The 24,529-nt window shown below is 40.5% G+C and overlaps 1 protein-coding gene across 1 annotated transcript in view; it reads right to left on the reverse strand.

Moving 5' to 3' along the window:
• The window catches only part of plcl1 (phospholipase C like 1), a 98,704-nt gene extending 74,664 nt beyond the window's left edge, over nucleotides 1-24,040 (reverse strand). Inside the window, exon 1 of the mRNA XM_051403740.1 lies at nucleotides 23,097-24,040. Within this exon, the coding sequence (XP_051259700.1) occupies nucleotides 23,097-23,276 (180 nt within the window). The 5' untranslated portion in view covers nucleotides 23,277-24,040. The remainder of the gene's footprint in view (nucleotides 1-23,096) is intronic.
• Between the last annotated feature and the right edge of the window lie 489 nt (nucleotides 24,041-24,529).

The following is a 24,529-nucleotide window of genomic DNA, read 5'->3' on the forward strand; positions in this document are numbered from 1 at the left end:
TAAAATAAAGTGGACAGAAATGCAATTATTTTTAATTAATTATCAAGCAAAATCCTAAATACTTGCTTCATTTGTCCGTGTATATCACTATGAACAGAATACCTTTGGGTTTTGCACTGTTGAATGAACAAAATAAGGCATTTAAAAGACGTGTAGGATTTAGAGGCATCTGGTGGTGAAGTTGCAGATTGCATTCAACTGAATACCACTCTTCTTCCAAGCGTGAAGGAGAAACTACGGTGGCCTCAAATCCATGAAAAATGTGAAAGGCTCCATCTAGAGACAGTATTTGGTTTGTCTGTTCTGGGCTCCTGTAGAAACATGGTAGTTCAACATGGCAGAATCTGTATACGAGGACCCGCTCCTTCTGTAGATAAAAACAGCTCATTCTAAGGTAACAAAAACACAATGATTCTTATTTTAAGGTGATTATACACTAATGAAAACATAGCTATGAATATTACATTACATTTCTGACAATAGATCCTCCTAAATGTTACATAATTGATCTTCAAAAGACGCCACTTTGGACTCTTGGGACACCTTGGGAAATGGAGCTCAACAGATTTTCCGACTGCTTGGTTAATTGAGGAGAAAAGCAACAGTAAGCAATGATGTAAAAAATTGTTTGGATCACTGGAAATGTGTGGCTTCTGGTGCTTAACGCATCAAAAATGACTCAACAGAGCCACCCTCGTGGCATCCTTGTAACTCACCTGGTAGAGCCTCACGTACCAAGGATGAGTCCTTGATGCAGCGACCATGGGTTCAAGTCCAACCTTTGCTGCCCTCTATCTCTCTCCCTCTTTCCTGTCTATATTGAGCTGTCCTATCACATCAAAGACAAAAACGCCCAAAACATTTTGGGAGAAAGAACTGTACATAAGTCCCCCTTCACAAGCAATGTCCCGTGGTTACCTCACTGGGGACCGTTATCATCAAATCTATTTTCTGCTGAGGAAATAGCCCAAATCAAGTCTTCACAGCAAGCTCTGTGGTTTGTCCAGAGGAACTGACGCATTCTTTTTAGAAAGAGATGTTGTTTTTCACATGTGCTGAGATGGTGGCTGAGGTCACAGACATCTTAAAGCATTAGCAAGAAAAAATATCTGCATGGCATGACGTGCCCAAACTGTGAGCAGCTTTAAAAGCAGGCTCAAAGCTCCATTATTCTCTGCGGATTTCTAATCAGTTGGATTCTTTGTATGGCTTTATCTTTGTATCAGGAGTTCCCTTTCTCTTATTTTAAAGTTTGTTTCAAGTCCTCTTAAACTTTAGATGAATGTAGAACTGTCTCACAGATATGTATAGATGATGCGGTATAAATACATTGGCCTTGCCTTGCATAGATACCACTGTGATTAAGAAAATATTTTTGTGATTTGTGTGAGCTGACCTCTGAGCCAGCTCTCACCGCTGGCTACCATCCAGCATGTTGCTCCTACGTAGCCGATTTGCTGCCTTGTGCTGAATTTATGGCACATAACAGGAAGCAAGATTTGTTATTATTGAAGAATAGAAGCAGGTGGAACTTGTGTGTTTTCTCTGCTATTTTTAACATATTCATTCATCTCATCCTCCAGTGGGATGGAGATTTACTCTCTTTCTTTCTTTCAAAAAAAGGGAACTGTCCATTACCTTGCTCCTTTTGTAATGTTAATCTCACTCACTCATGGCTGCTGTGAATTACTGAATGAATGAGACTTTCAAAGAGTGTTTTACACTCACTGATTTTGTTTAAACTTTTACAAAAGAAAACTCGGGAACTTCATTAGGTCAAGAGGAAAAACTTTAGATGAACTTTGCCACAATGTCAAGTATTGCTTCTGTTCACATGACCCCCAATACAGAGGAATTATGGGTAAAGCTCAAAGGTTATATATACAAAATTCATTTAAATGAACCGTTTCAGACTAAAACACATTAGTGGCCCACCACACTCCATTGACAAAACCACTAATTTTACCTTGCAGACAATCGTAAAGCACACTTCAAAGTGGACAGAAACAAAATAAAACTTGCCAAGACTTTGTTAGTCTTTCCACTGTTCCAACAATCACCAATTCTGGTTTGCCGCTCTACTCAGTTGGAAACGGAGGGACTTACATGCATACACAGCCAGACTGGCCTTGTAAACAAAGCACAGAGAGGTTATGATAGCAACACTGGCAGAGGGAGTGCATGGCATATAATGCAGCATTTTCTGCTATATTCATGTTTTAAATCTCATATATATACCTTTAATGTATAATATTAGCATTTGACTTACTTGTAATACAGCTCTCTCCATACTGCACTGTATGTCTTATTCCCCCCAAAAAGTAGAGCTTGCCTGTGTGAGAACTTTCCACATACTGTACATGATGTCACCCAGCTGCATACCATGTGAAAGGGTTTTATAAAGAATTCAGTGGAGGTTTTGGTTGGAGGTTTTATATAGAAATTATAAATCATGCAACATAAGCTTAGGCGGAAATGGCAAATTCTTGTACTGGTTGTCATAAATGGTGGATTAAGGAAGACAGAGAACAGCAGAGCATGCCACAGCCTCACCAGACAGAGGGCCCAAGTCCAGCTCATTACTCTTACGACATGTTATCTATCAAATCCACAAAACACTGGATCAAATAAAATCCAAAGTGTTCTGTAATTTGCTTGAAAAAAAAAAAAAAAAGAAAACTATATTGAGTATGTGGCGTGTAAAATCGGCTCACCTCCCATCTGGGGACAAAAAGCTGGTTCCCTCAAGGTTAAGCTTTACTTTAGGCTTAAAGGATAAGACTGGTATGCATTTTCAGATTAAATCCTATGAAAAGATCAACAGTTCATTAGTCTGTCTCTTAATACTTTCCAACTTACTCTCTGTGGCACTCAACCCCAGATCTATTCATTCCCACTGCAGGTGTGTGTTTGAAAATCCGTCACAAACATAAAGTCTCACTCGGTAAAAAGGTGCAGAGTTTAACCCTAGAAGGATGTTTTAACATTCATCTGCTGAAAGTGGAAAGTTTCTATGTGCTGGTCCAGTGTGCAGCTTATTTCAAGTTAAAGTTTGTTAAAGTGATGACCAATGAAAGTTTTAGACATTCTAGCCAGTTTCTCAAAGTGCTGTATGAGGATAAAGCCTTTTTTTGTATGTTATTGCATTACGTCAGTCATTAGGTCAGCTTAAAGCAACGTTATGTAACTTTTCTAGCCTAAAATACCAGCTTTAAAGTCATTTTGATGCTACACTGAGTTATAATAAGGTAAATGTTGCCTCTGCCCCCCGGACGCCTTTTCTTGCACTATGTAAAATTTGGTTTTCGGTTATTACAATTACATACCACTTTAAGGCAGTAGTCACATACCACCAACTATGTCACTTATTTTGATGAAACTGGATCATCTTTTCTGGTTTTCCCTCTTAAGTCCTCCGGCTGTTGTGCTTTAACTTTCTGTGATTTACAGACTTTTCTGATAGACAGTAAAGTAGCTGCTGCAAAATGCAACTGCTGTTAGCTAACACTCATTAGCTTAGCAGTACTGCCTGGGTCTTGGTGCTCAGAGCACAAGGGAGTCTTGGTGTTTACACTGGCAACACCGTGCCTTTGGGTCACGGGAAGAGGACATTTTCAGGCCTGGGACGGGGGGAGGAATGCTGACAGAGAGAGGCTCTGGTTGTGCCACAACCAGAGGCGGAAGAGCACTGCTGAAAGTTACTGATCCAGTCAATGGTGATTCAGTATAGTCAGTTCATTTTAAAGATTAGTTTGAACATGTACTGAACACCTCTAATATGAGTGTGTGTGTGTGTGTGTGTGTGTGTGTGTGTGTGTGTGTGTGTGTGTGTGTGTGTGTGTGTGTGTGTGTGTTTCAGGCGGGGTTTGTCTTCAAGTCCAGACTTGTTTGAGCTCAAGCAAATCTCTCCCTTTCATTCATTCACTATTTCCTACATAATAAACACATCATTTTCTGTCATCATAAGTGTCCGATCACATAACTGCCATTTTCACGTCTATCAAAAAGGTGAAGCATTGTTAGCTAATGCTGTTTTCCATCCTGGCATATTTTAAGGGCAGTATATAGTTCAATGACACACTGAGAATTTTAACATGAAACGGTGAAAGTAAATCTAGTGCACACACTAGAAACGGGGAAGGAATTTGGACACAGCTTGAAACTAGAACTAGAAGAACACAAAGGGACGAGGAGGTTATAAGCTGTATAATTGATTTTGGAGCAGCAAACAATAAAAGATGGCAAAGAGGAAATGTTATTATTTTGAGTAGAAACAGCCCTGCATTTTTATATTGGAATACAGCAATACAGTGTCAATATATTGCTGTGGGAGGATGCACAAGTGTATTGCATCTTTTGTTTGTCTATTTCCAGTGCACCTATTGCTCCATTTCTTCTGCTCTCGCCGCTTCATATCTGCTACCTCCACATGATGATTCACAACGCTTTGTGTCTTCAAAAACACCTGACAGTCCTTCTCCACTTGTGCCTCACATGCTCTGAATCCACCACCCTTCATGTCATTTTCATTTTCCTCTTCTGCCTCACTCTCCAACAATTTGTTCTGCAAGGCTGAATAGAGCCGCTGACGGAGAGACCCACCATAAGGATGAAGAGGGAGAGGGACAGAGCACTGCTGTTACAAATGTAATGATTTCTGGAAGGGTTTCTTCCAAACATCTATCAAAATGTATCACGACTTGAAAACCAGGCACATAGAAAACATGTTGAAGTGAAATGACAAAATGTTGGATATAAGTGGAAAATATAGATTGTCTTTGTTGTTTTTTGGGCAAAAATGGCTTTTTTGAAAGTAATAGGTTGCTGACCCCTGGTGTAGGCGATCTATGCAGCTTAGAACTCGCTCAAGCAGGCGATTTTAAGAGAGGATTTAAGAGGTTTTATACACCCAAAAGGCACCTGCTTTGAACTGGGACCCTGCTTGTAAAGTTTTATGGTAAACACTATAAACTGTTAACCCTAAAAAACTCAAAGTGGAATATTTCACAAAAATTATATTGTAAGAAACAAATGAGTTACAGCAGTTGTTTGAGCTATGCAACAGTATTGCAGTATATGAAAAATTCATACCATAAAAGGAAACTTAAACCTTCATACCAGTCCATCTGATACATCACCCAGCACTACTGACAAGAAATGAAGAGGTAATAAAAAGGTTGCAACTTTAAAATATTCAGGTAATCTGCTGTAAAGTACCTTAAGACTGAACTGAACTTCCAGAAACTGCAGTAAGTGAGACAGAAGCAGACAGAGGAGGGGCAGATGCTGGGTGAATGTATGAGTGATTTGTCCCCTAAAAGACAGAGAGAGAAAGATGATCAGTGCAGTAATCCTGTTAGCGGCCACTGGTGTCTGAAACAGCCAGCAAACACTCAACACGTTGCTCACCTGGCTCTGTGTGTGTGTGTGTGTGTGTGTGTGTGTGTGTGTGTGTGTGTGTGTGTGTGTGTGTGTGTGTGTGTGTGTGTGTGTGTGTGTGTGTGTGTGTGTGTGTGTGTGTGTGTGTGTGTGTGTGTGTGTGTGTGTGTCTGTGTGTGCATGCACTAGCTTTTTTAAGCTAGTGGGAGTGAGGAGCTGATCAGCGTGTGGGTGTGTGATGCTCAAGAATACAGGTGAGAGGATGTGAAGGTGTAATGATATTCATGATGTATATGTTGATGTAGCTCTCAGAAGCTCCCAACCTAGTTCACTTTGTTTGGACAACAAATGGAATGACGTCTTTGAAGATTAATATAATTTCCCCCTTTGCATCTTTGTTTGTGGCGGAAACACAAACTGGGCCAAACAGGCTACAGGATAATGTGATAATAGGTCTGATTTTCACATTTTCACATATTACAACTACAAGTCATAGTACTTGACTAGTAAAATATACAGAAAAACATATGAGACAAACATTAGTGATGTCTCAATACATTTCTGGAGGGGATCTTTAAGGTCCACTGAAGTCTGTTATCTGAAAATATATGCCAACTCACACAGCCAAAGCTGAGTTCACCATAATGTTACATCAACGGGACACAATAATGGCCACCAATTTCCTTCCTTCCTCACTTTTCCTGTCATTATTGTTGCATTGGAGGAGAGGGATCAAACGGTTCAGTAAACCTGAAACTGCCATAGTGAGTTTCTGTGTTTTGCAGCAGAACTGACCGGGAGATCTAGATACAGAGCCAGCTTTTGTTCACCCTGATCTAATCTGGCAAGCAAGCGCTCCTTCACAGAATATTAAACTCTCACAAACTTTTCTCATTCCCATGCAAGCGATTGTTCGCTTCACATTAACAATGAATGTAGGCCTCGTAATTTGCTTTTAGTGTGTGTGTGTGTGTGTGTGTGTGTGTGTGTGTGTGTGTGTGTGTGTGTGTGTGTGTGTGTGTGTGTGTGTGTGTGTGTGTGTGTGTGTGCGCGCGCAATGTGACATGGACATAATTCTTAGTAATTTTCAACACATTCATTAAATGTCTCAGAAATCGTAATGTAATTGAACTTGTGTATTTATTTTAAAATGAATATTTGACATATTTGATTTTCAGATGGTTTTGGTTAACTAGTTGGTAAGGAAAAAAGGCGTGGTCTTAATGAAGCTGAGGTTAGTTGAATAACCTTAAAGCTGCAGTAGATAACTTTTATAACAATAACTTTTTGTCATATTGAAACTTTCACTATATCCTGAGATTATCTGTCTCATGTTCTACTGTCAGGATATAGTGAAAGTTTCAGCAAATATGAAAAAGTTATTGTTATAAAAGTTACCTACTGCAGCTTTAAGGTTATTCAACTAACCTCAGCTTCATTTGGACATTTTGTCTCCAGGATGTTAAAGTTGTTTATTTCTATTCTTGTAGGTTGCTTTATCAAGTACTTTACTTTATGTATTCCATTATTAGACAGGAAGAGGAGAGGCAAGACCAAGAACAGGACATAAGCTGTCTGGGTTGGTCTTGAAGCATTTTATTGAATGTACTTTAACCTTTGCATGTACACATACGGTTTAAAGCCCTTTTCGTGTCAGTGGACACACTAAATACCAGTCACCCATACACAAATTTGACAAGCAGCAAAACAGAATGATGTTCAAACATGGACTGTTTTGGGGTGTGGAGGGGACAGAGTTGGGTTAGGATCGGAGGGTTGTCATGGGTCCTGTATGTGGTTGCCATGGCAACAGGTGTGTGCGGTGCAGGGATCTCCGCTAGTCCCAGTGAAGTCATAGCAGCCAACTCTGGCAGCCGCACAGCATTCCTCCGCTCTGAAAGAGCTGAAACATGCCCTTCACACACACACACACACACACACACACACACACTAAGAAAGAAGTACACACACAATAGTGACTCACTGACAAGAAGCCCACTCAAACACAGACACAGACAGACACACAAGCAAGTAACTATCTTAAGTCTGTTTATTCTACCACAACAAACAGATTTTGAGTGCACACAAACACACACATAACTAGGTTTAACTTTCCGGTAAATCAGGACACACCCATTGGCTTTATAAAGCAAGTCAGCTGGAGTGGACACATTCATAACAGTGTAAACCAGAATCGCTTCTGCAGAAAACATTAAGATAAGGGCAAAAGTAAACATGCTTTCATCTGGTGGTTTCTGAATTCGAGGCGTCGTTTGAACACTTTTTCAAATAAACCTTAAACAAGACCACCTGAATGAGCTGCTCCGAGGTCAGTTCCAGTGCAGTCCATATGAAAGAAAATTCAAGACTGCACATCATGACAACATCATTAGTGACATTCCTGCACTGCTGGCTAAACAAAACAGGAGAGATAAAATGCCTCACTGCCCAACATGATGCCACACAACAGATTTCTCTACTCGAATTGTAGAAGACACTTGTTCGTCTTTGTGGCCCCTAATGGGGGGGTCACATTCCCTTCAGTTGTACTCCCTTTGCCCTATCCACATGAAGACCCAGTCACAAGATCAATTGAAATGTCAAAATATTACAAAATCAGTTAATTTGAATCAAGTATAAATGTAACAATTGGTCATTATTTTAAATCACTGAAGGAAAATGAATCCTACAACTCTTTTCATAACTGATTGATCGTTTGAGCAAAAATGTAAAACATTTGAAGATTCCAGGTTCTCAAATGTTAAAATGTACTGCTTTTCTTGGTCTAACACTGTAGTAAATTGAATTTTGGGGGGTTTGTGAGTGTTTTGGTCGGACAAAACATGCTTAAAGCTGTAGTTACTTTTTGTCATATTCACTGAAACTTTCCCTATATCCTGAAAGTAGTACATGAGACAAATAATATGTGAAAAAATCAGGTCCTCCTAGTGCTTCTAATGCTCACTGGCTTCGTAGTTTCGACTCGTTTGTAGCAGGAAACAATGGCGACGCGCCTGGTCAGACACGGTCTCGTTTTACAGCTACACAGTACACTGAAATATGTTTGTGAAACGATTGCTTCATATTTGATCAGCACCGCCTAGTTTGATCTTAGTTTGGTGCGTTGAGCTGGACGGACTCACTGAGAATGAGCTGTCACAAGATAGCCACGCCCTAAAACATACTCTACTTTATGGTCTATTTTAATCTAAATGGGACCATCAATTAGTAAATGAACATCATGCTTTATGGAGGAAGACTGAAACTAGAGATTGGGATCATAAACCCATTAGGAAACTGTTTACTGAACTCATAAATCAAGTGAGAAGTTGGCTCATTCTCCATTAAAGTGAATGGGATTGCTGTGTTATTGCAGCCAATGGAGCTCCCCCTGCTGGCCTTACAAAGAATGCAGGTTTTAAGACACTTCACTTGTCAGACCCGGAAGCTCTGTCCTTTATATATACCGTCAATGGGTAAAACAAATGTGGATAAACAGTGACCAGCACCAACATGGTTCCTGACACATTAGTAAACAGCTCTAATTTCAAGAGCAAAGGTATATACAACACTATCAAAGCAGGCCACTGGGGTTATCGGGAGTGGGATTTAAACTAGCAAACCCAGGGTGAGAACTTCTGTACACGTGTGTGTGTGTGTGTGTGTGTGTGTGTGTGTGTGTGTGTGTGTGTGTGTGTGTGTGTGTGTGTGTGCGTGTGTGTGTGTGTGTGTGCATTGCCCTCTAGGCTGAAGCCCAAAACAGCAAAACAACCCGACATGCAGTCTCTAGAGTTTTCCCCCGATCTATCCACCCTGAGGTTAACACCACGCACTGCTGAGCTGAAACGCACACACACGCGCACACACACAGACACACACTACAAGCTGCATCTGCCTGGATGACTCTCTCTTTTTACACTCTTTTCAGTATTTCCCCTCACGTCGAGTCCTTTGCGCTTCACTTTGTACAACCTGTTGGACTACTGCTTTTTTCCACGCCCCTGCTTTTTTTATCCATCTGCAGTTGAGTCAAAAGGGGACTGACAGTGATAGAAAGGCAAGACAGCTGTGCAACTGTGTTCATGTGTGTGTGCAGGGCGAGAGGGAGGGAGAGAGATTTAAACAGGGAGTGATTTGTAGATATAAACGACTTGCACTCCTCTCTCATTCTTTCTATCCTTGCCACAGTCACCCAAGCAGCCACTCAGCTTTGTTGCTTTTGCAGCTTTTCAAATCTAAAATCCTCTTTATGCTCTGGTGTTCCAGCTCTGGAAACCTTGCCGCCTCCAGAGTGAAGGTCACTGTTTAAATCCCACATCATTCGCATTAACTCTAATGATGGACATGAACACTCTCTCACATGTATTAAGGATCTCTCTCTCTCTCATTCTATCTCTCATACTTATTTCCTACAAACACCGTCTAAGAAACACTGACAAGTATTTCACAAATGGCTTGCTTGTAATCTGGTAAAACTGTTAAAGTCCAGCTACGATTACAGTGCATGCTTTTTTCTGCACCAGCAAACAAAGCTGCTTTGTAAATCACATGCCCAGGACTCTGAGAAAAACGAGTGTGAAATTTCAGAGCCCCCAGTAGTTCATTAAGAGCACGTGCCAAAGCCATAGAGTGAATAATTAAATATGGACGTAGTCTCCGTGACGTCACCCATAGGTTTGAGAAGCTCAGTGTGATCAGCTCTGGCTGTCACCATCTTGGCTTTGCCAGCGCCCAGCCAATCCAAAAATGGGCAAAGAGATGGAACTGAGGCGGGCTGAATGAAGCCTAGTTAATGAAAACAGCCGCCTGTGATGCCCTCAATTATGCTTAACTTTAAGCCTTAATATAATTTAAACAGGTGAGTTACATAAAATGCACCCCCTGTACAGTTGTCAATTAGCTACAGAAACCAAAACTTTTTCTTCCTTTTTTCTTAACATGTTTATTTCTGCTGTAAAGTTGGGCATTTTAATATGGGGCCTTATGGAGATTGACTCACTGCTGGAGCCAGCCTCAAGTGGCCGTTAGAGGAACTGCAGTTTTTGTTACTTCAGTGCTGGAGGTTGCCACTTGGTAAAGGCTTTGCTACAGCCACCCAGGTTTGAGACTGGCTTGAGGCCCTTTGCTGCATGTCATACCCTCTCCATACCCTTCTTTTCCTGTCTTTCTATACTCTACTGTCATAATAGAGAAAAATGACAACAGCTATACACATTTGTTTTTTAAAAAGTGTGAAATCTATGCTATATTTTTGGTTTTCATGATGCCGCACACTGTATTGAGCAGTTTCTCTGCCTCTTTTAACATAGTCGTATAGATTTATTTGACATATCAAATCACGTCAAATTAAAAATATATATGGAATATCATATTCATAGGTATGTTTCCATTAACCTAAAAATAAGAATTGCGTTTTGTTACCTTATAATGAGACATTTCTAGTTGGGTTTTTTTTCATATTTCTAGGGCATTTTCCCATTATTAGATAGTGACAGCTAGAGGGGGGATGACATGCAGCACAGGGCTGTGGGTCAGATTGGAACCCATGGCTGCTGCAGCAAGGACTCGGGTGAGCTATGTGGGTGCCCTGAATGAGCAATTGTTTTTTTGTTGTTGTTGTTCAGCTTGTTGCCATCTGCAACTTCACCTCTAGATGGCACTAAATCCTACACACTGGTCCTCTCAATTAATAAGAATTTCATGAAGTCCCAAATTCTGTGTGCAGGAAGGACAAGTTCAAAGCAGTTCTTTTTCCACACCCATTTGAGGTCCAGCCAGAATGGATAAATAAAATAACAAGATAAGGTTTATCACAGCGCTTGGATTGGTTTTTAACGTGGAAGCAGGTGACGTGTGTAATCAGTAATCACACTGTACAAACGTTTCACACACTGGGCTCTATTTTGGTGCAGGTGTAAAGCCATCGGAGGCACAAATGCTTACATAATGTAATTTTCCATCAAGCAGACATCACTTGCACTTGTGAATTTCTTAGATTAACATGAACCTTAACTGAACTGACAGGGCTATAGGGTGCCCATCTGCTGTCCGCATCCATGTCCATTGTGGAGTCAGTCAGGGCCTTAAAAAGAGTGACTGGAAAGCAACATATTAACAGAGAAACCTTTTCAGAAACCTAAGTCAAGCAACTGAAACATAAAGGTCAGTTTCTTACAGTGAATAATGGTAGCTACAGTTTGTATGATCTGCCAGGGATAACTGGTTGTGTATGTGACTTTGCTGTCCATAACCTTCAGCTTCTCCAAACCAGCACTGCAGTGACACATTTATGTAGTTGTTCCACCTTGTTGTTCTGCAATGAAAATGCCATCAGTCGGCCCGGATGACATTAACACGGATGTATCATGTGCTGAAGTAATGCGATCCAACAAACCCAATCAACATTTCTACACAGTAGAGAATGACAAGAACCTCAGGCAACAGTAAAGTTCTTATCACACTGATATATGTTCAAGTGTTCATTCTGTTAAGTTGGGTTTTAATTAATTATTTGGAGTTATAAAAACAGGGTTTCATGTCATGATTGACAGGGTGTATGGACGGGACTATCCCTGATCACTACTGCACAGATTCTGGCTCCAAATAATGTCACCAACGCAAGATGGCAAAGGTCGTATCCGGGATATTTTGGCATCCATCTTTAAAGATGTCGATATAGCCCTTTTCAGCCATGCTGTTTGCTTCATCTACTGTATTTGTTAAAGGATGTAGTTGCCTCTAGCGGTGTAGCTGGAGATTGCACCCAACTGAATACTGCTCATGTCAGCATTCGACGACCTGGGAATGAAAACGGGCTGTGAAGCGTGGAGGACAAACTACGGTGGTCATGGAACTCACATAAAGCGAAAAAGGCCCTATCTAGAACAGGCATTTGGTTTGTTCATTCTGGGCTACCGTAGAAACATGGTGCTTCTCAGAGGACCTCTGTAGATGAAAACAGCTCATTTTACAGTTACAAAAACACATCAATTCTTATATTTAGGTGATTATACATTAATGAAAACATACCTATGAATATTATATTCCATTTCTGCCAATGTTACACACTGAACCTTTAAACAGGTTTAAACCGTCAAACTTAGCTGAAGACTCACATTCTTTAACAAATTTTGGATCCAAAGAGAAATGTTACTGAAATGATACCAGGTCGGCTATTGTAAGAGACCAACATGTAAAGTTTCCAATACATTGACATAAACAGACACGTCTGAAAGGAAAGGGAGCAGGAAAACCTTCCTGCATAGCCAATACATAGCTATCAATGAATGCTGCCTTTGTAAAACTTCCGATGTTCTAGTATTGTTGTCCATGTGTCAATGGTTCGGTCAGTCTTGAGGCTGCACTTTGTGGTGGTTATGTAATGAATTGCATTGTGAGGTGTTTCAGAGCTACACTTGCTTTGTCTCTCTTGCAGTCACACACATAAACTCCTGACCAGCAGCTGTGATGAGGTGGTGTGTGATCCCGGAGAGATGCGGCACCAGTAGCAGAATGATACTGGGAGACAGAAGGTCCTCAGTGGCCCTATTTGCTTTGCATGTGCACACACACACACACACACACACAAAATCACAGGCGATACATTGTCATTACTCTTGACCAGTTTCCAGGAGAATGCTGTGAATAAATCATTGTTCACTTCTCGGCACAGCAGGAGGACAACAGAGAATTAGAGCAAATGGAACAAAGTGAGAACAATAATGCAGAGGAAAACAACAATAAACTTCAAAGTGGGACTGAAAGAAAACAGGGATAGGAAAGGAGAAGGACAAAAGAAAACACAATGTTTCAGGCGCAGAGAATGCAGTGCAGATGGGAGAGGAGAAGGAGGCAGAGTGGGATAAGAAGCCCACATGGCACTCTGTCTGAGAAGAGACTAAAATAAACTCATATCAAACATAAACAGGGATCCCACAGTAGCCTTGATATGAAATTCCATGACTTTTCCATGACATTCCATAATAGAGCAGAGGCACATCCGTGCACTTTTCATTTTTAAACTTTTATGGTTTGTTAAGCTGTTTCTCAGCTCATGATGATTTATAAAAGGCATAACCTGTTTTATAATACAGCTAAAAGCCAGCAGCTCTAACACACTCTTTTAGCCAAGCTAGCAGCGTGATATCAGTTGGTCGACCACTTTGGTTCATACACACCTTTTTAAAATGGCTTTTAAAATCTAGCTCAGTCTAATGTGTTTTTAACGTATGTAATTACTGTTTTATTTTTTTTTTTGGTTGATGTTTTTTTTTTCCTCTTCCCTTCACTCACACAATTTTTTTTTATATAAAGAAAAAAAAATATAAAAAAAAATAAAAAATAATAATAAAATTTAAAAAAAAAAAAAAAAAAAAATAGTTTGAAGGGAAAAGGAAAAAAAAAAAAAAAAAACAAAAACCAAAAAAAAAAAAAAAAAAAAAAAAAAAACAAACCAAATACATTTTAAAAAAAAAAAAAAAAAAAAAAACCCCCCCCCCCCAAAAAAAAAAAAAAACCCAACCAAACAAAAAAAAAAACAAAAAAAAAAAAAAAAAAAAAAAGAAAAAAAAAAATATAAAAAAAAAAAAAAAAAAAAAAAAAAAAAAAAAAAAAAAAAAAAAAAAAAAAAAAAAAAAAAAAAAAAAAAAAAAAAAAAAAAAAAAAAAAAAAAAAAAAAAAAAAAAAAAATAAAAAAATTTTTAAAAATTTAAAGGGAAAAAAAAAAAAAAAAAAAAAAAAAAAAAAAAAAAAAAAAAAAAAAAAAAAAAAAATATTTATTTTTTTTTTTTTTTTTTTTTTTTATTTTAAAAAAAAAAAAAAAAAAAAAAAAAAAAAAAAAAAAAAAAAAAAAATGTACTTTAACATTGAAGTGGCCCACAGCCTCACAGACCCATTAGCATGGCTGTAGACCAGGGCTCCAGAGTGCGGCCAACATTTCTAGGAGTGCAACTAATAATTTTTCTAGGTCGCACTGGTGCACCTGACGCTGCCCGGGTGAAAACATAAATTTATTTCGCAAGCGCATCATCTCTCTGTGTTCTCCTGTGACCAAACTCACACACTCATGGTAGGATCATATCGTGTTCTAAACCAATAAGAGACAGAGCAGGGTCTTTGCCTCTGATTGGCTGTGGTCCTGTTCACCACGCTAAGTTGTGTGTGTTTAAAAATTGCAGAGCCCCAGTCCTTCGGCGACAGATCAGACTCGGAACCAGAGGAGGAGACAACCGAGTCTGGGATAGAGCCCGGCTCCGAGACCCAAATTAAAAAGGCCAAAATATATTCCTTCAGACAGGACTGGCTGAAACAATTTCCCTGGCTGAGGTACAACAAAGGACGTAACGCAATGCACTGCGTGTACTGTCAGGAGTGCGGTCAGAATATGGCCGGAAATAGTGCATTTGTGAGCGGGTCAACAACGTTTCATATCGAAAAATTATTTGGAAATGTTTTATTTTGCTTAGTGTTTTAGTTTGAAATGTTCAATTTCAGCTCAGTGAAGCACTTTAAACACTTTATTTTTCTTTTTATATATAATTGTGCTTCAAATAAAGACAAGCATTTCTCTACACCTTATTCTTGTTTAAAAATCATTCACATTATATGAAAGTTATGGAGAGCGATGAAAAGGTGACCTTATGGTGTTAAAGGCGATGCAATGAAAAATTTGGGTGCACCTAAATTTTGTGCTGGTGCACCTAAAAAAAAAAAAAAGTTAGGCGCACCAGTGCAACCAATGCAAAAAGTTAGTCTGGAGCCCTGCTGTAGACTCTTAATCTGTGTCAGAAATAACTCCCTATTTACTATATACCACACTATATTTACCCTATGCTGTTTAATTTGAGTGTCCAAACTTAGTGAAATTCATTCATTCTTTGTACCCTCACAAATTCCCACAACTGGACAAAGAAATCCCATAATACAATGCATAGCATTTTAGAAGAGCAAAATGTGACACTACACCTGTCAGGGATAATGCCAAATGATAATGGCTAATAAGTGTCCAAAATCTCAATTAACTGCTTACTGCTGAGTGTGTATTATAGAAGTGCGGGTGATTTTGGACTTACTAGATTCCCATCATGTAGGATTTAGATCATCCAAGATAATGGATTGATTACTTGTTTAAATTTCCCAAACTCTTTCATTTACAAGAAGTTGGACAAGCACTGGAAGCCCCGCGATAATACTAAACACAGTCTGGCGGTCAAACTCTGAGACATCAAACACAACAGCAAGGGAGATGGAGAGAGACAGTGTCCTTCAGCGCTCTAACAGCGAGCAGTCAGGCAACACACAGGCCTGTCAGAGAGACGTCCAACCATGCCTTCCCCAGAGCCTCATCCTGGAAAACCTGTGTGTGTGTCTGTCTGTGTGTGTGTGTGTGTGTGTGTGTGTGTGTGTGTGTGTGTGTGTGTGTGTGTGTGTGTGTGTGTGTGTGTGTGTGTGTGTGTGTGTGTGTGTGTGTGTGTGTGTGTGTGTGTGTGTGTGTGTGTGTGTGTGTGTGTGTGTGTGTGTGTGTGCTCCACTGTTAATCCCACACCACTCACCCAGGGCTGACCGGCGTGTCTACCACAGTGTGTGCCTTCTGGCCTGTTACACAGTAATGCTGTAAGCTAATTGCTGATGGTTTGCTGGGTAAAATTAATATAGCAGCCTGGCCCTGATGTGTTTAACTTGATTGAGATTAACGTCCCTTTAACTCACTCTTAATACGTGATAAAGCAGCGCTCTGGCAGCCGCACTGGCTCATCCGGCCTGAATAACAATGCATGAATGAGTGAAAACGAGCCTGAATGATGGGACTGAGTTTTAATTTAGTTCTGGCATATTTCTGGTTGAAATTTTATTGCAATAAAATGGTAGAAATGTTTTTCCTGCTGTGCTCTCAAACACACACACACCAGTACAACAGCCATTACACAATTCCATTAGAAAGAGACTCCATGCTTCACCCAATTTCAGAACTTAATTTCTATTAGCTACAGAGACAAGCGGCTCTACACACCATTCTGTTTTGCTTTACTCTAGCTCCACTCTTCTCTGGGGTCCAGCATCCTTAAGGAGAACCAGAAGGCTTTTCTCTGAAGCCAAGCACATACAATTATTTTCTTATTAAACTAGAGAAGGAGGAAGAGTTATTTCTGGCATCAAGGGTCAAGAGGCGACTGGCTGTTGGAGCATTTTCAAGGGCTGGATCGACATGAAACTCTCCCGGATGAATCATCAGAACAAAAGATGAGCAGTTGTACTGAAAGAAATCTGGTTCTTTGATAAAAAGTCAAAGATAGAAGATTGTTTAATACATCTAAACATGACTGTGAAGGAGCACTATGGTGAGAAACATCCAACCACCAGTCTGGTTAATGCATTCAGTGGTTTAAATCCAGTCAGGTCCGGGGTCAGTTTGGCACTGACTACAACAACAACAAGTGCTACAACTCTCTGACTGGCCTCTTCTTCATAGAAAGTGCCACTGTGATCCATGGTTAACGCTCGAAATTCGCCCCACTGGCGTCCCACCAGACAAAAAAGGATACTGCTTGGAGTAAAATAAGAGAGAAAGTTGGAGTACTGGGTAAGAGCTGAAAATACATGTTACTTGATTCCAGCTATTTAGAATAGTTAGAATAGCCCTGATCGATCAGAACTCCGTTCAGAAAACAAGCATTTTAAAAAGTGTTTGCTTGTCGTCTTGCAGACAGACTCGACAAAGTATGAATTCAGGCTTTTTACTAATCACCATGATGAAGTAGTTATTTCGACATCCTTTCAATCAATAATTGACATTAAATCACAGGAAAAACGGCTCATACCACCATTGTAAACCAGATAAAGGCCAAATATTTGCAAGTAGCTCAAGTAAGTACATATGATCCCACGAGTAAACTAGTGCAAGTAACAATTCGCATTTGGTGGGAACATCCCATAAAGCTGTGTATTGGCAAGACTCTAGCAATACAATACATAGTAGTGGTCGACTGACGCCTGAAAATGGGTCTGAAGACATTTTTTATTTATCGGGCTTGTGAGCATCGGCAGATGGTGATTATCTCCAAAATGCCAGGTAATCGGCCGACCGATTAATCAGTCTATCACTAATACATATCACAGGTACTTCTGTGTACTTATGGGTATTTTGACGCACATGCTGAATCCAAAATACTGTTCAAAACCGCAGAAGTTTATTTTCTAATTCTAGAGGAGATCTAAAAGTTTCCATATCATATATGTCATTTGATGGAATTGTGCCGGTGACAAAAACACAGTCTTGGGTTTGAATATTTCATTCAGTGTTAACGTCATATAGAGTTAATGAAGATCTGGAACAAACTGATACAGACACATGACACTCAGACACTGTGGAATATAATAATTTTAATAACCTTAAAAGGGAAAACTCAAAGAGTAGAAATAAAGAGCCTAACTGCTGCTGCTGATGATAATGATGATGATGTGAATTATCTTGGATGCAATTACTGCATCCATGCAACAGAGCTTGCGGGCTGAACAAGGACTTGCCTTAATTACCTGCATGTGTGTCTGTGTGTGTTTAAAGGGGTGAGCTCAACAAACAGTGGTGTGCACGCACGTGTGTGCAGAAAGTGACACGGTAAGTGTGTGTGTATCAGGCACATGTGAGTGTGTGTTGTTGTAGTAATGTGAGCTACGCAGGAGCTAGCCTCGCCCTTTCTCTTCAGTTGAACTGGTAACCTCCAAACAATCCCCCTGCTTATCTTAAGGGAGGAGTGTGTGTAGGAAAAAATTTTTTTAATTCACTTCTTACTCCTCATCTCGCCCTCCAATGTGTCATCAGGGCTCGGTATATGAAGTGAAAGTGCAGACACTACAGGTGAATAGGATTTTTGTTGCTAGAACTTGAATTACCGCCCTGCGGCTGTATGCCTGCACCAACCAGTCAACTTGCAGTTTACATCCATGTCTGTCCAGACTCATATATGGTGAATACTTGTAGAGAATTGAATAAAAAGATATAAAGTGTATTTATCACTATATTGATGATACATATGATTCCAGTGAATATGATTCTTATAGATTATAGCTAAACAGAATGTATGCATGCTCCAATCTGGGTTGCACAATTAATCAAAATATTATCGCAAATCGCAATAGGCCAATTGTATTATGCAAATCGCAGAAGCTGCAATACTGTAGTTCTGAAGAGGTTTCCTGGTTCCCTAAAAAATCTCACATCACTATAAATGTAATCATTTTTTTCAGTAAAAATTACATTTGTGATGCAAAAATTAAAATTCTCATTAATAATATCACAATCGCAACATCTGTCGCCATACTGTCAACACGTGTGTGAAATCTGGAATCACCCAATTCATTCTTAATTCTAATTATGGCTAAAAACTATTTTGAGGTCACAGTCACCTTTGAGTTAAGTGTCACCACTTCAGTGTCCAACCAACTGTGAAATACTGTCATCAGTTCTTGGGTTATGGCCAAAAACAGGTCCAAGTACAAGTGACTGTTTGTGCCCAATTTGAAGAAATTCCCTCACTGTAAAACCTGACACCACATCTAAATAAAATAAGTGTGTTTAAATCAATTATTTCTCAAAACAAATTGGAGTCACTCATTCACATGAATTAAACCCAACTTAAAAATGAATGTTGAAGCAACTCAGTTGTTTTGAGTGAACTTAAATGTGTCCAGTATGTGTGTGTGGGTACAGACGATATGATTCCAGTTTGTTCCACTGACTCATTTTCTTTAAGTAGACTTTATATCATTATAAAAATGTAAGCATTATAATGCTGTATTGCATAGGATTTTCCCATTTTTGTTTTATTTCAGTTTATCAATCAAGCCCAAGTATGCATCCGAATAATACTCAAAGATTGCCCAAAGTGTAAAGATTGGTAAATTTAAACATGGTGGTAACATTTCTATAAAGAAGATGCATTTAAGTTACATTATTCAGATAAATTCTATTCAAACATTTTAAATAAGTTTGGAGAAATGAGTGTAAATTCAATGAAATGAATAGAATTGGTACAATTAACTTTGAATTAACTATATTTTATATCTTAAATAAACTTAAACAGTTTAAGGCCATCGGTTTCCTCAAACAGTGGGGGGATAACTACCTCAGCAGGTTTTACAGTGCTGGAGACGTTCCTGAGATATCGCACTCACAAGATTGAGACATTTGTTGATGTCACAATGAAGTTGACCTTGGATATAAAATGTCATCATTTCATCATTTTATCCTATTAGACATTTGTGTTTATATGAAAACAAACCATCAACTAAAAATGGAATGCACACAGAAAAGTGAGTACGCCGAGTTGTTGTTTCTTTTTATTTATTGCTTGAAGGCTTCATGCCACTGTTGTTGTTGTTGTTGTTGTTTGTAATGTTCAAATGTTTTTAATGAAAGGAGTGTATGTTGAAGTGGGATGTGATTGTTTTGTTTTACCACTGTAGCGAATTGGTATCAACTACTAAATTTCTGTTATGGTGACGTCCCCAGTTGGTTTGATACCTAGTGCCTGTCACTGACATCACTCCTCTCATCTGTCCATCCTTTCATCTACTTCCTCCCCAGCAGCAGTCAAAGGACTCTCTGTTCAGCTGGGCCTTCCAGATGGGACTCGCTGGGCTGACTCACGGCCCCACGTAAAGATGAGAGCCTGGCAATAATCATCACCTCCCCCCTGACTCGACCACCGACATGAAATATTGAGCTTGAGATTAGTGTCAGACGGGAAATGGGTTGAGATGGTCATAAACCTCAGTGGCAACTAAAGGGTCAATCTACTCCTCCTTCAGCGGTCTTCAACGTCACAGAAGTCCTCCTCCTGCCCGACTTCTGCTCGGCGGAATGACCTAGCGGCACAGGTGACACATAACCTGAGGCTCCCACTGAGCTGATATGTTAGACATTAAAGGTAATGATCCCCAAACATGATCCTCGCTTCCCCACCCCGCTCCTTCCCGGGACTCGGTGACCTGCAACCTGAGCTCAGGTGAGGGTAGAAAAGCACAATGACACCATGACATCAGTCAGTCAGTAGGTGAGGGGTCTTTCCAAGTACATTTACTCAAGTACCGTACTTAAGTATCATTTTGTGGTAATTTATTTTAACATTTCTATTTTCTGCAACCTAATATTTCTACTCTCTTACACTCTTACATTACAGATATTGTACTTTTAATTCCACTACATTTATATGACAGCTTACTTTTCAGATGAAGATTACAACACGTAATAAGTAGGGCGTATAAGTAGGAGTATTGGCAAGACGCTATCAATACATATCACGATACAGTGGTTACAATTCAATATATTGCGATAAATTGCGATACTGTAAGCAAGGCCATAGTTTGAAATTCTTTTTAAATCAAATGTTAGGTTAACTGTCATAGTACAAAGAACACACCACCACATGTTTAAAATCTTAAGCATGTGGTGGTGAGAGTTTAAAAAGTTGACTTATAATATTGAAACGATACAATATCACAGAACAAAATATTGTGATAGAATATTTTTTGATATTTTCTTAAGTAATAAGCTTATATATGCAACTGATTGTTCCAAATTAAACCAGTGGTTCCCGACTATTTTGGCCTGTGACCCCTCACATAAAAGGTGTTTGTATGGGCCAACTTTCAGATATCTATGAGAGACGTTTCCCCTCTAAACCTTTCAGATGGTGTAACTATCTTAACTGGTGGGCTGCGACCCAAAAGTGGGTTGAGGACTTCACTACAATCTGATGTCTGACTTTCATTTTGACAGAAAAGCTTCCACAAATGTCAGAAAACAACCCGTTTGGCAAACCTTACTTTACACAGCAATGCAGGACGTTTGATTCATATTCATAAGAATCATACTCAGTTTATTTTTTATTAGTAAAGTGCCCTGATTGCAGGGATTAAAATTGCTATATTTTATGTTAAAAAAGATAACACTGTATATATGTGTATGCTAGCCGTATGACTGCTCCATGTGTGTAATGGCAGTTCAGGTCCCAAGGTGAGACCAGTTGAGAACCACAGGTGTAACTGAAACAACTGTTTGAGGCCCAGAGAGCTACACAAAATAAATTTAAATGGTTGTAGCAGTGGTTTGTTTTTTCTTCTCTCCTTCTACATTAATCCTCTCATGGCCCCTCAGAATTATCTTGTGGCCCTTTGGAGGGGCCCAACTTTAAGGCTGCAGGCACGAGTGGACCAAATCTGATATGTGACTCAGATCTGTTTCTCCATGACAGTGTGAAGCACAAATCACATGGAATCTGATCTTTTCAATTCTGATTCAGGACCACTTTCATATGTGGTCCAAATCAGATACAGGTCTAATTCTTTGCAATGTGACCTCAGTGGGAACAGTCATATCTGAATTCATGTGACTTTTATGCCATTCTACGCTGAAGTTTTTCATGCAGGTTTGTCTTGCAAACAAAAACAAAACCAGATCTGAGCAACAAATCAGACCTAAGCACTAAGGCTTACAGTGTGAACAGTGCCTAACTAAGCTGGACTAAACTAACTGAAAGTAAAACTGGTCCAGTATGCAATGCCATCCATAGCACTTATAGATTAAAGGTTAAGCTGCAAAGTTCAAACAGTGACCCTGGTCCAGTATCAACTTGTACAGTGTGATGTAGAAACTTGAATCCACCAGTGCACATCCACTGAGAATGGACTTTACAGTGAAGTAGGAGACATCTTGTGTCCAGCAGGAAAACTTTAGAAATCAACAACATTTAAATATTCAGAGATTCTGGAAGTTTTAATGAGGTAGAAGGAGGAGATTACTGTTTAAGGATTTTAATGTGGAAATTTTATATTTTTGCAGTAAAACATTTCAGACACACATTTTTGTTCCAAGCAGACTGTTTGTATATATGTCTTAATACATGTCTGGAGGGGGTCCTCATGGATCTGAGTACCACTTCTTTCCAGCCTAGAACAAAGCTAGTTACTGTATATTTACAGAGCCTATACCCTCATAAAATTCATTTGCAGTGTGAGGGTGTGTGGTGCATTTGTCTGCAGGAGGTCACTGTAACACTCCCACGGAACCATTGTTCCTACAGACTTTCTTGCCACAGCATTTAATCCTGTAAAAAATGTATTAATGCTCAGTCTTGTAGAGGGGAAACTAATCCTTAAGGAGCTTTTAATTGCATGTTGCTATGAGTCCCCACGCTGTTGCGTTCACTGTCACACGGAGCAGAAGCAATGGCTCACGAGTCAAAAGTTCGTGTTCACCTCTGCACAGTTATCCCATCATCTGAGAATGCGGCGCGGCTGCTTTGTAACCCCGGCAAAAGGAATGTGAAATTACGCACTTGTGACGCGCCTGAAAGGACGATACATGACGGATTATCATCAGCAGGCGCGTGCCACAGGATGCGCTGCTGTCACAACAGCGTCAAATAAACACCCGCACGGCCCGCACGGCCCGCAGGACGCAGGGGAGGCGTGGGGTTTCTACGGACATCACCGAAAGGTGCGCCGAACTTTTACTTGCCGGAGCAAAAGCAAACGTTTCTGAGGACTTCTTTAATGTTTTACTCCAGATTCCCTCAAGAGGTTTTGCACTTGTTGAAACATTTTACAAAATGAGCAGAAATATTTGGCAGTGTATTATCTTACACCAATATTTGGCCATCTTAAAGAAAAAAGAACCAGTATGGAGCCAAAACCATCACGTCCTGTTGGGATTTCTTTACCTTAATGATGCTGCTCCGGCGCGGTGCTGCCTTCACGGAGTCCAGGAGGATGGTGTCGGTGTCCTGGCCGCCACCGGGGAGGATGACACCGCTCCGCCGGCCGCGGGACGCTCTCGGCGGGATGCAGTCAGGCGCTCCGTCGCTGCACAGCCCGTCTCCATATCCATCGCGCTCAGACATGTCGACGAGGAGGAAGGAGGGCTCGATTTAGAAAACACCGGGAGATGAAGATTAATCAAGTCGTCGGATCTGACCCGAATAAAGTTTGACTCGGCGGCGCGCTGGTGCCATTTAAAGGAGAAATGGGTTCTTGCTTCCCTGAAGCATCAGCTCTGTCACACTGGAGGGAACTAATCACCCCAATTTGCTTAATTATGAGCAGATTGTCATAGTCACTGAGCGCAGAGCCGTGCTGACTTCAGGCAGAGTGTGAGCTGGTCTCCACAGTCCATCCCCGCTCCACTAAGCGCCTCACTGTGGAAATCAGAGCATCGCACGCAGGTATCGACTTGGATGAAAACTGGACTGGTGCGCTCCCCGGATGCGCGCAACAAGTCTTCACCGCTCCCAGCCTCGCTTGTCCCCGAGGCGACCAGGGCACAGTTAGTGCATCCAAACCTCCCGTAAAGCCTCAGTGCGGGACGACGGACGGAGAAAGCGAGGTGGTGCTGGTGGAAAAATAATGTTTGAAAACAACCCAGGGGTTGGCTACGAGGCTCCTTTCTCCCCAAAACACATCGATGTCAAAGTGCACGGAGGAGCGAAGTTGCGCTGCGGTCGGCGTCCAGAGGAGAGGAGATCCGTCCCTGCGTCAGCGTGGGGCGCATTGCTCTGACCACACACGGACACTACGGGCGTCTTGGTTCTGCTCGGGGCAAACACAGCCGACTTTTGACGAGAATAGGGAACACAATTGACAGTCGCACCGCCTCTAGCCCGCCACCCCTCCTTCCACACAGCTCCTCCCACATGCCGCCCGAAATCATGATTGACAGGCGGGGCGGCCTATGCGCGTGGCTGCTGGGAGATTTGGAAGCAGTCAGAGGTCCTGATAGGTGGAGGGTCGAGTCCAGAGACTGAGAGAGTCTCATGGTTTTTTAAGACCATGGACCAGGCTGTGGGGAGCAGGGGAGGGGGGGGGGCAGCTACAGTGCAAACATCAGGATATTGTTTACCTGCATTTGGAGAATAATAATTCTCTTCGAGAGGATGAGAATACAAATTCTCCCAGATCTAGAAACCCTTTATAGACCACCACAATAACATGAACCCTTATTTATTTATTTTTTCCTAATTAATACTGTCTCCATTCATTTTCTTATTTTCTATATTTGGCACTGGACCGTGGAACGCATCTAGAATTGGTCGGGCCCATAAGCAATATAGTGCCACTGCTGGATTATTTTCTGCATTTCATTTTCAGTAAAACTTTA

This window comes from Dicentrarchus labrax, unplaced genomic scaffold (assembly GCF_905237075.1).
Source record: "Dicentrarchus labrax unplaced genomic scaffold, dlabrax2021, whole genome shotgun sequence".
Lineage (NCBI taxonomy): Eukaryota > Metazoa > Chordata > Actinopteri > Moronidae > Dicentrarchus > Dicentrarchus labrax.